This window comes from Molothrus aeneus, chromosome 7 (assembly GCF_037042795.1).
Source record: "Molothrus aeneus isolate 106 chromosome 7, BPBGC_Maene_1.0, whole genome shotgun sequence".
NCBI lineage: Eukaryota > Metazoa > Chordata > Aves > Passeriformes > Icteridae > Molothrus > Molothrus aeneus.
The window spans coordinates 17169868-17185959 of NC_089652.1; the positions used below are offsets into that span (position 1 = coordinate 17169868).

General features: G+C 36.3%; 1 protein-coding gene across 3 annotated transcripts in view; it reads left to right on the forward strand.

Annotated features, from left to right (window-relative positions):
• The window catches only part of LNPK (lunapark, ER junction formation factor), a 54336-nt gene that overhangs the window by 15212 nt on the left and 23032 nt on the right, over positions 1–16092 (forward strand). For all 3 annotated transcript variants that reach the window (XM_066553358.1, XM_066553361.1, XM_066553359.1), the window contains exons 7-9: positions 4127–4207; positions 4294–4345; positions 11385–11603. In XM_066553358.1, coding sequence (XP_066409455.1) covers positions 4127–4207; positions 4294–4345; positions 11385–11603 — 352 coding nt within the window. The remainder of the gene's footprint in view (positions 1–4126; positions 4208–4293; positions 4346–11384; positions 11604–16092) is intronic.

Sequence of the window (16092 nt, forward strand, 5' to 3'; positions counted from 1 at the left end):
TAAGGTGGTTACAGGGCTTACCTGTAAATGGTGTAAGCTCCTTATCTGCTATAATGCCCTGGTGTATTTGCAGGGACTGCTCAGTAGAAATTAATTTCTGTCTAACTTATCTTCTGGCTTTGGTGACATAGTCATATGTATTCTCATGTGGGTAAAATACTTGATAAATACAGATACTTCATCTGGAAATTGCCATTAGTATTGTCTATCCTGTACTTTGACTCAAAGTTTGTGTAATACTTACTTCTCACAGAACTGACTATGCTGTTTTTTTCCTAGTGAATACTTTAAAGCTTGTTCAGTTATTAACTTGGGGTAGGGATGAAGTTAATCAGCTGTAATTAAGGCACTACTTCAAGATACAACTTTGTTTCCCTCCTTGATCATAAGGAGGGATGCTGTGGTTGTGTTCGTGACTGTTTGGCTGTGATTTTGGCCTCAGAGTTTCTCAGTTAATGAGGATGTCAGCCCTTAAGCCTGAGCATGGGTAGATGAGCAAGTTCAGAGGGTTAAGCATATTAAAGCAAGGGCACAGGACATGTATTAAGCTGATATAACTGGGAATTAGTGGGGAGTTTACCTGGAACAGCAGTCTTAAAGATGGGATAATTCTTAGCCCGAGGACAAAGTTGTGAAGCTAGTATAATAATTTCCATGCTAATTTTAGAATTAAACTTTGCTGAAGCTTGCTCAGCTACTCTGAATACTAGGCTAAGTGTAATATTAGACTTTGACAGACTTCCAAGCCATTTCAGGTAAGAGTTTAGAAATTGCATCTGTTAATCTAGGAAAAAATACCCAGCTATTCTGATTTCAAGGGTGTCTTGGAGTTATGTTAGTAATGGGAAGAATTGCAGCATATAAGTTCTGTTACTCAGATTAATTACTCTTTAATCAACTTTGTCTTCAGCCTTCTAGGTGTAGACAACCATTGATATTTTGATAACTTTAGTATGTGATAAAAGCTCTGCTAGGAGTTGGTTCTTGTATAAGCCCAGTTTTGTCTAACTGGTAAATTCTCGAGTACGGAAAATATGCAACTGGAAACTCAAAATACAGTTTAAAATCGTGTTTACTGACAAAGGGGTCAGTTACCATGGTGGTTTTAATGTTGGCATGGATCTGTTCAGAGAATATTTAATTACTGTGACTTAAATGATTACTGTGACTTTAATGAAACTTTTGCTACATGTACTGGTATATTTTAAATGGTAGACTGAATGATTTTCATGGCTTTGTGTGAATATTAAGAAAGACCTTTTCGTAGTTGGAGGTAAATAATTCTCAATTTATGAACTCACATAGTAATATGGTGAATAAGAGTGGTTAGTGCTAGTACTCAAGTCTTTGGTTACTTCTTGCCTTTACAAGAAGCTAAAAATACGTTACTCATACTATTCAATTTAAGCAGCTGATGTCATTCCCACAGGAATTCTGTTTGGTTGCCTGTTGGGAATGAGTTCATCCATACAATTGTTCATAGGAAGAGAACGTGGTACCATGCTTCTTTAGTAATATCTGATTAATTCCATGAAAAAATCATGCTTAGGCTGTTACTATCTTTCTTAGAGAGTTCACTCGTGATTTGAGTTGCTCAGCATTATAATTTCATTGATAAGGATAGACTATGAGTTAGCCCTTGGCAGAAAGTAGAAAATGATTTTGTAGGAGAAGTTTTGGATCACAGAGAAGACTTTATTATGGAAAAAGAGTAAGGTGTTGAGCAATTTGCTGTGTTAGTGCTCGGCATCAAGTTAACCATTCCAAGATTATGCTTCAGGATGGTGAATGTTCCAGAAGTCAGTGTCTTGGTTTGTGTTCTTAAATGAGCTTCCTGTGTTGGCACAAAAGCCAGTTTTTTCTGCTATGCAAGCACAGAAGTAGTATTTAAATTTTACACAAGCTCTTACTTTCTTCTGGTACTTACACTGATTTGCTCACAGTAAGAAAACTTGGTCCTTTTTGATTCTTTATTTGGTATTGTCAGCCAAATTTCAATTTACTTTAGAAAAGTATACTCTATAAGTGAAAGCATGAGAAATGTGAATATGCCTGTAGAAATCCTGACAATTTCTATATATTTTCAATAAATTTGTAAAGAGTCAGTTATGATACTGAATTCTTGTTCAAATTTAGCTTTACTAGAATTTTAAAGCTATATATGAATTTCAAAATATGAAGAGTAACTAGTTGAATTATCCAAAAACAATGTAATGTGGGGGATAACTTCAACATCTGAATCTTGTGGTGAGAATTGAATTGTGTTTCAAAATAATGTTACTATTTTTGCAAAACTTATGTATCCACAAATAGCTACTATACTATCTAATACTCCTGTGGCAAGAAGTGCTTTAGATAAAGAAAGTGTCAAGTGATGGTGGAGCATTCTCCTTTTTCTCTCCCCTAAAGGTCACTTTGTCCTGCAGAAAGTTATTACTCATTTTTCTTTTTGGCTATACAGAGAATAGCATACATTTTATGTTCATTGATGTGAGGTGAATTGGGTTTTTAAAATTTTGATTTGGCAGACAAATACTAGCACTGACTGTTAAAGCTTCCCCATTTTGCAGCTTCACCTCACTAGCCTTACCCCTTTGTATAAAAGTCTGTCTTACAGTTTTTACTTCTATAAGCAATAAATACTTTGTTTTTCCTATTAGGTCATTAATTCTGCTCTTATTGCACTGTGTGGCATTTGTTTTACGAAGTTAGTGGGTTAACTCCAAAGTGCTGCTGAAATACAAGTCTAGGAAATTGATTTTCACTTCCTTCTTCACTCCCTTTTGTTTCAACAGAGCTTAATTAACAGCCTGGATAGTATTCCTTGCCTCAAACTTCAAGAAATGTGTGGAGGAGTGAGTGTTAAATGAATACACAGTAGCCATTAAATGGAGTGAATTTTTATTTAGCTTCTCAGGTCTATTTGTAATCCTGAGGTCTGTCTAAATGCAAAACTCCTGCACAGTCTGTGTATGCACAATGGCTGAAACTTTTAGTTTCTCACTAGCTAAATAATGGCATAAAATTCATGTTAACCTGCACAATTTGTTATTTTAGCAGTGATAAATGAGTTTGAGAGAATTTAATTTTTTGACCACTGACCTTTTCAGTTTTGCAGTTTATGCCAACAGCAAACTTCAGAACAAATAAAGTCTCCACTTTTAGCTGAACATGGCCATTAGTCAGCATATCTAGGAAGAAAGGTCTGCTTAAGATACTGTAAAATGTATTATAATTTCTATCCATGTTAGGTATTTGTCATAACTTCAGCTATCTCAGTTTCATAGTTAAGCTGCTTCTGATGTTGGCTGTTAACCACTAAAATGATACTTTACTAGTGATTACTTTTTTTAATTAAGCCCATGTATTAGCTATAAAGCCACTTGAGTGCATTGTAAATAAAACGCTGTAATAATGAAGTGCTTTAATTGCATTCCCTAAAGTATGCATAGTTCTCAGTAAATTTTTTTATTTAAATTCTTAACGTGTTCCTTTTTTCTGAAAAGCAGTTTGAATTGCTGTAAAGATGTAGATGCAGCCTTTAAAGTCATTTGAGCAAATTCCATGGCTGTTCTCTAGTTAGTGAGTTTTCACAGCATTTGCAGCAAGCTAATTGCTTCTGCTAATAAATAATCTAAAATCGATGCTGACAGCAGTTAATTGGCACAGGGACTTTATTCTGTAAAGCACTTGGCTAACGACCTTCCTTAAATTAATAGCATTAAGTGCTATGAGGAAATAAATCTAAGGAATTGCCTGTCATTTGCTTGTCATGTCTAATAACTTCCAATAATGATGGCTGATAGATTTTTGCACATTCCATTATTGAAGTTGGTGCTTGTAATTATTCTCCTCATTATATGTAAACAATTAGCAATATTTGGTGTTTCCTTGCAATAAAGCTGTTAAGTACAAGTAGTCCATTAGAGTTTGGAAACTATTTTTGAAAGCAGAATTTATTTTCCATTGAATACAGCAAATCCTCAGGTATCTGAAAATGCTACTGGTTCATGGATGAGCTTTGCCTTTTGGTAACATTGATTAGATGCTTGTAAATGGGAGGTTATGGTGGGGGGAAATACTTTGAAAAATTATCTATTGATGTGTGGAACCTTTCTGGTTTTAGCTTGAGGAAGTAATGGAAAAGGAAACCTACAAGAATGCCAAACTAATCCTTGAAAGGTTTGATCCAGAATCAAGTGCAAAGGTGAGTCTTGTTATTGATACTGATGTAATATGAAAGGTACTGTGGAGCTGAGCATTCAGATAATGTTATTTATCATTAATTGGCAGGAGACTGAACTACCATCTGCTGCAACATCTGCAACCCCAAGACCTGGACAAGGTAATAGCCCTGTAAAATGGGTGCTCTTTAGCATAGATACTCATCTTTCACAGCAATTTCTAGTCTAGAAGTCTGTCTATGATAAAATTTGTAGATCAATTGACCTTTATTTAGGGTTAATAGACTGTTCATTAGGCTATGCCCATTACTGTTCTGTATTTTTCAGGCAAGGGATCTATTACTAAAGCCTGATGTTCTAGACAGCAGGATGTTTAATGCTGCTTGATGTTAAAGCTAAGAGAAAATTAACTTCTTGTGGCATACTTGCAACTTTTCTAGAATACTAAGGTGTGTTCAACTCCTATGTAATGTTCATTGACTTAGCTTTTCAATTGTGTTTCTATTTATGGCTAGTTAGACCTTTCCTGATGCAGTGCTTAAGCTACATCTATTTGGTTGCCAGAGAGGAATAAGAAGCTGGTGCATAATTCAACTACTTTCTGGTTGCAAAGAATGGACAGTTCTTTGCTTGTTTACATTGTTCCATTTAAAGGTGCCATTGAATAAAATAAAATAGAAAAACTTGAATGTGTTTCAAGGAAGCCTTGTTTCTAGGTTGCCCACACAAGTTTGTCACACATAGTAGAATGCTTACATTAAAAATGTGGTATTTTTGCAAACATTTATGCAGACAGACAACTGTTAATTTTTGTTAAGGTTGAGTGTAGTATGCTGTAGTTAAACTGAAAATGCTTGTATGAGCACAGTATAAGGGCTGCCTGGTACTCTAATATTGAGGATTGTACTCACGCTTTAAGACCAATCTTTGTCATTAACTTGCTGTTATAACCTGAAAGGGCTGATGCTCAAAATAAACTGCAGAATGTGATATGCATAGTTTTTCATAAAATACAGATTGCTTTAGAATTTAGTATTAGAATTGTCAACTTTGTGTTTAACTCTTGTGGGTTACCAAAATTCTATTTTTCCCATTTTTCACTCAAAGTACTTGTTTGGTTCAGTGCAGAGCACCTGGATTTACCAACAAAGGTGTTTATAAGCTGCATCATCAAATCCTCTGTTTTGTTCTTCTTGCTTAGCTTCAAATTGCCATGAAAATATTTTAAAACTATCCTTACTTGTTGACATTGACAGTGAACAGCTGCAGTGCAGTACCTCAATAGTGAAGCTTTAATCTCTTCTGTTGTCTTAGACACAACAGTTTTTTTCAAGTTTGCTCAAGTTACCTGTCTTTCCCATGCTCCATTTCTGCAGCATTCATAGTTTTGTTCAGGCTGAAGGGCCATTCTGACACCCTGTTCCTTTCTCTCCCTTGATACAGCTCGTGGGTGGTTGCCAAGAGTTTTCTACTATACCTGTAATGTGTAGATAGTCTGTTTTTGGCTCTTTTTAAATTCTGTAAAAATTCATCCTTCTTGAGCTATGTTAGAAATCACTCCAGTAGTCCAGTAGTAGAGTGACAGATCTGTTTGCAGAATGCAAGTAACATTGACCAGGGGATGAAACTGCCTGGAAATGCGTTTCTATATAGAAATCTACAGATAATTAGCTGTAAATTAAACAGTGATCAGTCTTTAGTCACTCTGGCTTTATGAAGAGATAGCAGCACCAGTTTTGAAACTCCTTAGGAGGTACATGACTGATCTCTTCCCCTCTACCCAGGCTGTGTAAAGAGCAGTGGTGAGAAGTGAGTTGGTCAGTGTCTGTTAATTAGTCTTGTGCATGTTTGGCTTTCCAAAGTGTAGTGCCCCTGCTTTTGATCCAGTCAGACAAAAGCAGATCAGCTGGATCCAGCCTATACTGTGTTGTGTTGATTGTGTCTTGACTGTTAATAAAGGGCTGGGAGGGAGAGGTTCTGGGAGAATTAGGGTTGTTTCTGAGAGCCAGTCACTGTAGACTGTGGTCTAGGTCAATAGGTGTGGTATGAACAGATATGTGAAAAACAGTTGTGCCTGAGGAGTTTGCCCGCACTATCTGTGCTTAGAACTTTTTATTTAGAGCTAGCTCTAAATTAGTCTCATGGGCTTGGTGGAAGAAATCTTTTAGTACAGTTTCATTTGCAAAGAGTGCTCTCTGGGACTGTCATGGTATGAACCAATAACCTCTAAGTGGGGACACAACTGAGAAAATGTACAATTCTCTTTCAAACAGATTGAACTTTTTGGGGTGCATGGACATTCTTGCTTGATCCTGAATAGAAGTGTAGTTTAACTTTGAAAGGATTTTGGAAAATAAATTTTGTAAATTGTCATGGCTTATGGTTGGATTTTATGATCTTAAAGGTCTTTTCCAACCTAAGTGATTCTATGAGTCAATGTAAATTTGTTCATATGCAGCACAATTTTATTTTAATTTGTCTGATCTGTTCTCTAACACATTGAATTTGGAATTGGTGCAGCTTTTTATCCCCATTTAAATAGTTAGTCAGACTATTGTAGTTTGGAGGTGTGTTATAGTTCAAGAGGGACAAGCTGTGCTTGCCTTTGGCTTGTGAAATTATGGAGACTTAATTTCCAAATAAAGTTTACTTACCAGATAATTCTTCTTATATGCAGTAATTATTTCAGTTTTTAGCTATCAAAAAAACCTACTAGCTTATTGCTGTTCACACTAAATATCTGCCAAAAATGAATATTAGTTTCTGTTCTGTGCTGTATATAACTTACTGTAACTAGATGACACCTTTATGTGGTTGTGGCATAATTTGGTGTATGTAGTACGTGGTAGAATTAGAGTGGTTTGGAATAATAAAATACCTGTTAGTAAGTTAATATTAAAGCTTCTCTGATCTTCTCTTTGCATGCTTTGGACACAAGCTAGCCAAGCAGCAGAGCTCATTTTCTTGAGCTCTGTAATAGAGTCTTTTTGAAAAGATGATAAACAGTAACTGATACATAATCAAGTTGGACAATGTTGTATATGAGGCAGCTGATGAAAGGTTAGTTTGTTTGTATGGTTTTTACTTACTGGTTGAAATGAGTAAGCTTGCACATCATACTAATTGGTCCAAAGGTTTAACCAGTGTTGCATAATAGTTGATTCTCCAGAAAACAGCTGGTAGCAGCCCAATTTTCCTGTGTGTTTAGCTCTTCTTGCAGTTTCTGTGATTTTGACATGCACTGCTGAAATAAGTAATGGTATTTTAACAGATTATTTTGGTTGATCTTGTGTTTGGTATAAAAAACATCACAAAATCCAGAAGGAAAGGAATTTGAAAATTTAAATGCAATTGTATCTGTTCAGTAATGTTTTTTGAGGGGTACAGTTAATGAATATATAGTTTAGTACTTTGGCCATAGAGAAAAATAGGGTAAGTATATATTTTCAGTGAAATATTTATCAGCAATATGCTGTTGTTGGTACCTGCTCTTTTCATTTTAATATGACTGTTAGCAGGGGTGTATTGTAAATGAGATCACTCTGTGACCTGAATTAAAAATAATGCAATAAAAGATGGTTGCAGGCTGTGGGGTGGATATAGGCATGAAGAGGAATGAAGAAAATGCTTGGCTGGTCTTCAGTACTAAAGCCAACAAGTTATGTAAACTGTATATTGACCTGCAGTGTAGTGTAGCTCTATGAAAATAATGTATTATTCTCTACAAAAATCAGTGTTTTGAAGGGAGGAAAAAATAAAATAGTTATGCTTGTAAACATGAAACATGTCACTGCCTCACCACTGCAGTAGTGTAATAGTGTTTAAGAGCTCATACTGAATCATGAGTTGAGTAGATACCTCTTAAGTAATGTGTCTGCTTATGTCTGAAGTGTCCAATGCTGGTAACTGCAGAATTGGAAATGTAGTGTGTTTGGAGAATAACAGTTCTATTTTTAAGCTGTTCATCTGTCTTCATGCCACTGACTTTTGGATACACAAATATCATTACTGAAGAAAATCCTTGGAAAATGTCAAAACTTCATTAAAACTACATCAGCAGTAGCTGTAAATTGTGTTAGTGTTGAGGTCAGTGAACATGTTTCTTAGCTAAGTTGTGCAACTTGGAATTATGGAAATCTGGAACTTTGCAGAAGGCTCATTTTTAATACCTTGCATGTTAAGGCAATTTGAGAAGTATATAGATCATATTCAGTAACTTCAGAAGAATATTAGGGCTGTTATTATGGACGTGCAGAGCAGGAATTAGGGAAGTTCATGGGTAAAGGGTCTGTATGTGATACTAAAATGATGAGACAGGGCTGTACTCTCCTTGTCCATGACAATGCATTTATGGAGCCTGGGGATGGTATAAGGAATGTAAGCATCAGAAATTCAGGTTTGTGTGTTGTCACTGAATGACATCTACAGCCAATCTATGAAAGGCAGTACTGGAATGAATGGGCTGTTGGTTGTGCCAAGAAGAGCATTTCTCACTTTCTCATAATGCAGATTCTGGTGACTTCTCTTGGGGAGCAGCAGAGGGTTGGCAAGTTCTCTTAAGTATGAATCACAGAATAAAATGAAAGCCAAGTGAACTTCTAAGTGAAGGGGGAAAAAGGCATTGTAAATAACCCAATATTTTGTGGAAACTAGCAATGAGTCTTGCATTCTTAACTCTGTAATGAAACTAAAACTACTGAAGCATATCTCTCTAATACTTACTGTAAAGTACTGGTTCAGCATCTTTATAGGAACAAAAATATGGGGAAAGAGTCATTAAAGTAGCAGTATCTTTTTAATTGAAAGTAGTTTAAAGAAGGCTTGCCAAAAATGACCCTTCAGAAGGAACAGGCAAAAGGGGCAAAGCTCTTGCAGGTGGCATGGAAATTGCTTAGAAATAATGTATTATGGGCTCAGAATAAATGTGAATATAGCCATGACCTATTGAAACAGACTCAGTACTCTTAAACAATTAATATGCTTAAACCACATGATCTAGAAAGACAGCCTCCAAAATGTAAAAGTAACATCCATATGTAGAATTTACAGTAATGGTCTTGGACATTTTTCTATGTGAAACAATAATAAAGAGGGTTTTATAATGAAAAAAGAATGGACTAAGATATCTTTACAGATGTTTAAAATGGTCTTGGAACAAGTGGAATTAGGCTTTATATTTATCACTTATTTTTTGTACATATGTGGACCTGAGAAGACTTGAGAAATCACATACCTTTTAGCTTAAATTTTGAAACTAACACATGACTGGAAACTATAATGCAAACTTGGGTTTTAATAATGGGTTTTGGTCAATATTTTGTATTTGGAGATGGGCCATGGCTGTTGGTCAGATGGCATAGAGAGAATGCAGTTATCCTAGTGTAGTAAAACTTGAAAGGTTACTGCTTATGGCTCTCACAAAAAGATCTTGAAGACATGTGAATGGGGAGGTTCATCATAAATGAATTCTTACTTCATATAAAACTCTCAGTACAGGAGCAGTTTTCAAACCAGAAGCAAGTCACTAAGGAAGTGCTGATGGAATTTTTGCAGCTACCTTACCAATTAATCCCAGTTGCCAGATTCTGAACAGCTGAAATAGTGAGGGGGCAAACATACTTGTTAAAATCAAGTTAAAATCCAGAACCTTCAGACTCATTGACTGATGTAATTTGGCCGATGAAGTGGTGTGAAGTAATGCAGCCATGCACATGATGTGGCAGGGGAGAAGTAGGGCTTTGTTCTGCCTTGTAGGAAACTTAACTAGATGGATTTTAAGTATATTTAAGATTTTAAGTTTAAGTTTTAAACTTGTAGTTTTTAAAGTAGTGATTCCAAAGAATTTTTAATTCTTTCTTCTGTTGTGTATTAATCCTCTTTATATGTAGAGATAAGTAGGCAAGAGGATAACCTATGTATGTAGCAATTTCCATGGCACTGGATTGGCTGTATTCTCACAGAACTGTTACATTTGACCTAGTCCTTCAGTGATAGCAGCTCTTTCTTAGCAGGTGCCAGCTAACTTAGCATGCTCACCTCCTCCAGCCACAGCAGGAGCGTAGCCTGCTGGTATTGTATTTTGGGGACAGGGATCGTGCCTTTAGACTCAGCACACCCATCTTCCAGTGGCTGGTTGCCAGTGGACCTGTAAACTTGCCTGCTAAGCATTTAAACTCTTCCAGCCTGACACAAAGTCAGCAGATAAAATCTCTCTAATCTTGAGACTCGTGGAAGTGATTTTAAAGTCCAAATTCCATTTGTTGTGGAAGAAGACATGCAAGCTGATTCAAATTGACATGGTGCTATACACTAACTCTGTAGGGTATTACAGCCTTAGCTGTGGGTGTTATTGGGGTGTCCTGGTAGAGACTAAGCTGCTACTTGTCAACCATGTAAATAACAGCAGATCTAAAGCAATGGTTACATTTCTGTTTGATTGGTTGCAATAGTGTGTGAACCTCAGGCTTGCATGACTATTGCAGCATTCAAACCATGGTATGTTACTCTGGTGATATTTGGCTTCATGTAAGAACAACTGAGGAAATATATTAAGTTTTTCATGATTGTGATTTAATAGTAGTGGTGTGAGAAGAGGTAAAAGCAGGGTCATATTCTGGCAGAGCCCATTCTTGCTTTATGAGAATCCATGCAGCTGGTTTGATAATGGAGTTGCTGAAACAGGTCAGTGAAACTGTATCACCTGAATGAAGCATTTCCTTTTCTTCTGGTTTTAGAATTGTTTCCTTTATCCAATCTGATTTTTTTTTTTTCATAACTCTGGGCATGTAACCTGAGCATATCAGATAGTGAATGAATAGTTTTGGTCCCATAGAAAGCTAAATACTTGAAAGCATTTTTAAGCCACGGAGTAAAAAGTGGTCAATTCTATACATTGTGGTTTGAGTCTAGCTGTTTCTATGTCCAATGTTCCATCTTAGCAGATACTTTGTGATTCTGTTCTCTAATTTCTTCTAGAAGAATTTTGCCTGAAGTATTTAACAGTTATGATATTTGAAATATAATATTCTATCTGGTATTTACTTCTATGAGCTGAATGCTCAGCTGATGATGTTTAGTTTTAGACCTTCCTGGTTTTGTTTGATTTGGTAATTTGCTAATTGGTATAACAATATTAATGCACTTTTACTAATATCTTGCTTATGCTAGATATTAAATTCATTATGTACATATTCTTGTCAGAAATTCGTCAGAGGACTGCAGCTCAAAGAAATGCTTCTACACCCCCACCTGCAACTCCTAAACAAGGCTCTCCAAAGTCCCCTGTTCCAGCATCTCCTAACCTGCAAAGAGAGAGTGCGGCTCTGAGCGGGCTCCCAGAAAGAGCTGCTGCGCCATCCTTGCAATCCAATGTTTTACCACGGCGCCCTGGATCCCCTGCTACTTCAGTGCCTGGAATGGGTAAACACAGCACTTAATGTTATTTACAGTTTATATTGTTTTCTCTGGTTACCAATAAAAGAGGCCATTTTCAGACAGTATGGAAATGGCATTTCATTTGGAAATAGCAGAGCAGTTATCTGATTAAGCAGGAGTTCCATATTCAATTAGCCATAACTCTTTACAGCTGGCACCTTTTGATGCTGAAACCTATTGCCTGAGCTCATTTAACTGTTATGGCTTCTTTGTTTAAATGGCAATAAAACTTTGCAGTATTCTGTAGTCAACAATATAGCATACCTTTTTATGTTCTTAGTTTAGAAGAGCTCTATGCTTATATAAATCAGGTGCAGAGGAGAACACTTTCAGAATACATTCATGCTTCTCACTAAACCCTGCACATATTTTTTTTAACATGGATCTTGACATTTATTTAAATTTTTACTCTAGAAGGTATAGTCATGCAGCCTATACTCCTAGATTAAAGTGTGGAATACAAAATACAACAGAAAAGTCGTCTGTGTTGTAGCTGAATACTAAAAGGCATTGTTATTTTAGTACAAGACTCCAAGGTTTAGCAACAGGTTGAAATCTGGTAGGAATGAGTAGTCCTTAAAATTTGGTTTCATAGTCTGAAAATGTTTTTCCCTTGATTTCCTATTTGGTGTTCAGTTGGGATGGACTTTTAATAAATAGAATATGAACTAAATTGCATTGGAAGGATTGCAAAATTTGAGAGTTTGGGTGGGCAGCACCGTTCTCATTTTCCTTGTGGGTGGTAAAGCTGTGTGTGGGTTTGTGCCAGGCCTTTCATTCTGTGTGGGATGTTTGACAAGTTGGATCACAAGGCAAGAAAGGAGATGAAATGCTGTCTTGAAAATAGAAGGGGCACTACTTGCCAAGAATCTCATGAGCACCAGTTTAACGTGGAGTAGTTCTTTGCTGTATGTACAGGGATCAAGAATTTATTTCTCTGCCCTGTGTTCCTGATTTTTACTTGAAACTACTTAAGTCTTACTGTTGTCCTTCCTTACTAACTTCCATGATACAATCAAAAAGTAGAGCTGTAGATAATATATTGACACCTGCTCTCTAAGCTCCTGGGAAGCTGAATGTTAAAATGCCTTTTCCTGTTGTTTAGTGTAGTGGAATAAAGTTGTCATGGAAAGTTGTGATCTCCCTTCTCTGTAGATTCCATTCAGCCTTATTTGATGTTATTAATTCTTTACCTGTGTTATGAAGCTGCTAAATTTGTTTTTATCCCTGAAGTGAACTGTAAAGGCAAGTTATTAGTAAGTCTTGATTATCTTGAAGTACCAGAAATTAGCTTCTTGCACCAGGAAATTGGTCATTTGGTTGCAAATCACATTTACTGATATCTGATTACCAAAAATTCCATAATGAGTTTAAAATTGCATGCTCCTTTTTAAGGAAGCTGGCTGTAGAATAAAGTATTAGCTGTATAATAGCTTTATTCTTAGGGGAAGTTGAATGTTGAATAAGCTGGATGAAATTCAGCCTTCACTGCATAAATGTTTTAGAGGAAGAAGGAAAGTAAAGTAACTCACTTGTTTGAAAGGACAGTTGCCAATATTTGTGATTTAAAATTTTTAATGTAGTGTTTGTGATAATGCCTTACAGGCACTTTTTCCCCACTAAATATCTGGAATTTTGACCTAACATGTTACCTTGCCATAGATAACAATAGGAGACACTGCAATTGTCAGTTAATATAGAAGCTCTCTCTTTCTTGAATTTCCCCAAACCTTCGAGGCATATAAAATCTCAGTAATGTAACTGTAGTGAAAAGTTCATAAATTCAGTATCTATAAGAATAAAATGGCATCTGAGTTTATGCTTGGCCTGCAACAAATATGAATAGCCTTAATTATCTCTATTTTACAGAAGATTAATAATTAATTTTCGTTATACTATATTTTGTAGGGGAGAATCAATTTAACATGTATTACCACAGAGCTCCCATATGTTTGAAAATTAATAACCAGCAGGTAGTTGAGAGTTTGCCAAGCTTTGCAAAAGTGACCAGTCTTTCTACAATGATTGCTTTTGATGTTTGTATTAATTACTGGTGTCCATAACAGCATGAGAACCAAGATGGTTGGTTTGAGTTATTAGTAGGCAGGTAATTGAAGTTGTTGATGGAATGTGTTGTGATGTTTCATTCTACTTCATTTTATTTTTGCTTTGGTTATTGACTTTTAGAAATTTCATATATTGGTGATTTACAAGTTATATGACAACTTGGTCTTCTAAATAAAGGCCTGAGTTAACATTTGAGTATAAACCAGGTATTCACAAAATTATTCTAGGGCTTTAATTTTATTGCAGATTGTATCAGCCTTTTTTGATGGAAGTATTGGGTCTTTCAGGTTTTTGTAAAGCTCTAGGAAATGAATTTTGCCTGACCTCTACTTTGGACAGCTTTAGCAGAGTACAGTTTATATTGCACTGAATTTATTCCATCTTGCTGCTGTGACTGTGTTCTTGGTCTAAGTTCCTACTTGTGGACAGAATACAGGGATAACTTGGAAATGCATTCACTGATTCTTATCTCCTGAATTAATTTTTCTTTTTTGTGAAATAAGGCTGATTTTAAAAACATTTGTGTTGAGTATGGAATTTTTTTGTACTTAAGTGATTGGTTGTAAATTGCAGTATTTTTTGAATGAGTTTTCTTGTTCTCCTAAAGATTAGGACAGTCTGTTTAGGTCAAATATCCAATATTGACAAGATGTGTCTTGAAAGATGAGCTGTTAGAAATAGTACAGCCTTAATGTCAAGATTATTCTTGTTCTATGTGTAGCACTACAAGAGGGTATTGCTGATAATAGTTGATTCCTACAATGTTTAACGTTTGCCATAGAGGATGGAAGTCAGCTGTATGTGGCATTGAGCGTGAGGTTTACCACAAAGTAGTACATTCTGCCCTTAGTTACTTTTTCCTTTGTTGCTTCTATCTGTGAGGATTAAAAAGGTGGGAGTCTAGAAATGGTAATTTGCTGGCAGTTACTTTTAGTGCTATTTAAACATGAAACCCATCTTGGATCAGGTTATTGAATAGTAAGACTTGCTGTGTTGTCTTTGCCTCCTGGTCTGGAGCTGAAGATTTACGAGGAGTGGCTGAGATACTTGATTTGTTCAGCCTGAAGAAGAGGAGAGGGGAGACCTCAATGTGATCTTCAACAGCCTCATGAGGGGAAGCGGGAGGGCAGGCACTGATCTATTCACTCTGGTGGCCAGTGACAGGGCCCAAAGAAATGGCACAAAGCTGAGCTGGGGAGGTTTAGGTTGGGTATCAGAAAAAGGTTTTTCACCCAGAGCCCTGGCACAGGCTCCCCATGGAAGTGGTCACAGCACCAAGCCTGACAGAGTTCAAGAAGAGTTTGGAGTGTGCTCTCAGGTACATGGTGTGATTTTTGGGGTGTCCTGTGCAGGTCCAGGAATTGGACTCAAAGATCGAGTCCAATTCCTACTCGGCATATTGTGCGAATTCCCTGCCTAGGCGGTACATGTTACTTCTATGGGTATGTTTATCTAGGTGCTGGAAGCTAGGACTGTGCATGTCCTGATCCTGTCCTTGGCTAAGTTGCCATAAGAAAATGAAATCTAAACAATCCTGAAAAGCTTGAAGTCAACTGTTTTTAACACAATATCTTTCAGTTAAATGTCCTTCTGAATTAATTCAAAATACTAACAAACTACACTCTCTTAGTTGTTCTTTCTTTGGATTTTTAAAAAATCCTATTTTGCATTTTTAGACAATCTGTTTTGTTTTGTATATTGAGACAGTGATTTTAGTTTGTGTTACCCTTTAGCTTCCTCTTTGTTTATTGGCATTATGGGGAATTATGTGAAACATACCTCAAGAAGAACACTGGAAACATACAACAAATTGAAAGAATTGTTGGCTGACTTCTGTAGTCAATAAAGGCTTTCTTTTAAGCCGTGATGTTTCTCTATATGTTTTTACTGGATGGAATGAGAATAGTTATAAGCCAGAACTCTTTTCAGAGAAAACAGTGGTTTCTTTTTGCACCTTCAGTATTTCATTTCTATGAATTTCATATACTTAGTTCATACAGGGCTTCAGGTTGCCATATGCTCATCTCAGTATGAAACCTGCTAATACTCACTGATTTCTTTTTTTTGTTTAACCTTCTTAGCTATCTGGAGCTTGCATAGGACTTTTGCATTTTTAAAAGTAATTTTGTCAATGGTTTAAACCAAGTCTTATTTGTAAGGTGTCACAATTTTGTATTGGAGTGCCTTGAAGCTGAACCATTTTGTCCCAGTTGGAGAGTTCTGAAAGACTGGTTCATTGTCCTACTCAAACATTGTTTAGTTAGTTTTGTGGACTTGGAATGTAATTCATAAAGGTCTTATGGGAATAGGTTTTAAGTGTTCCCCTCTCTTCCCCCAAGTGCTGCATTATCTTACACTCAGGACTGTTTGTTGAAAGTACTGTAAGGTAATACTTCCAGTGCTTAAA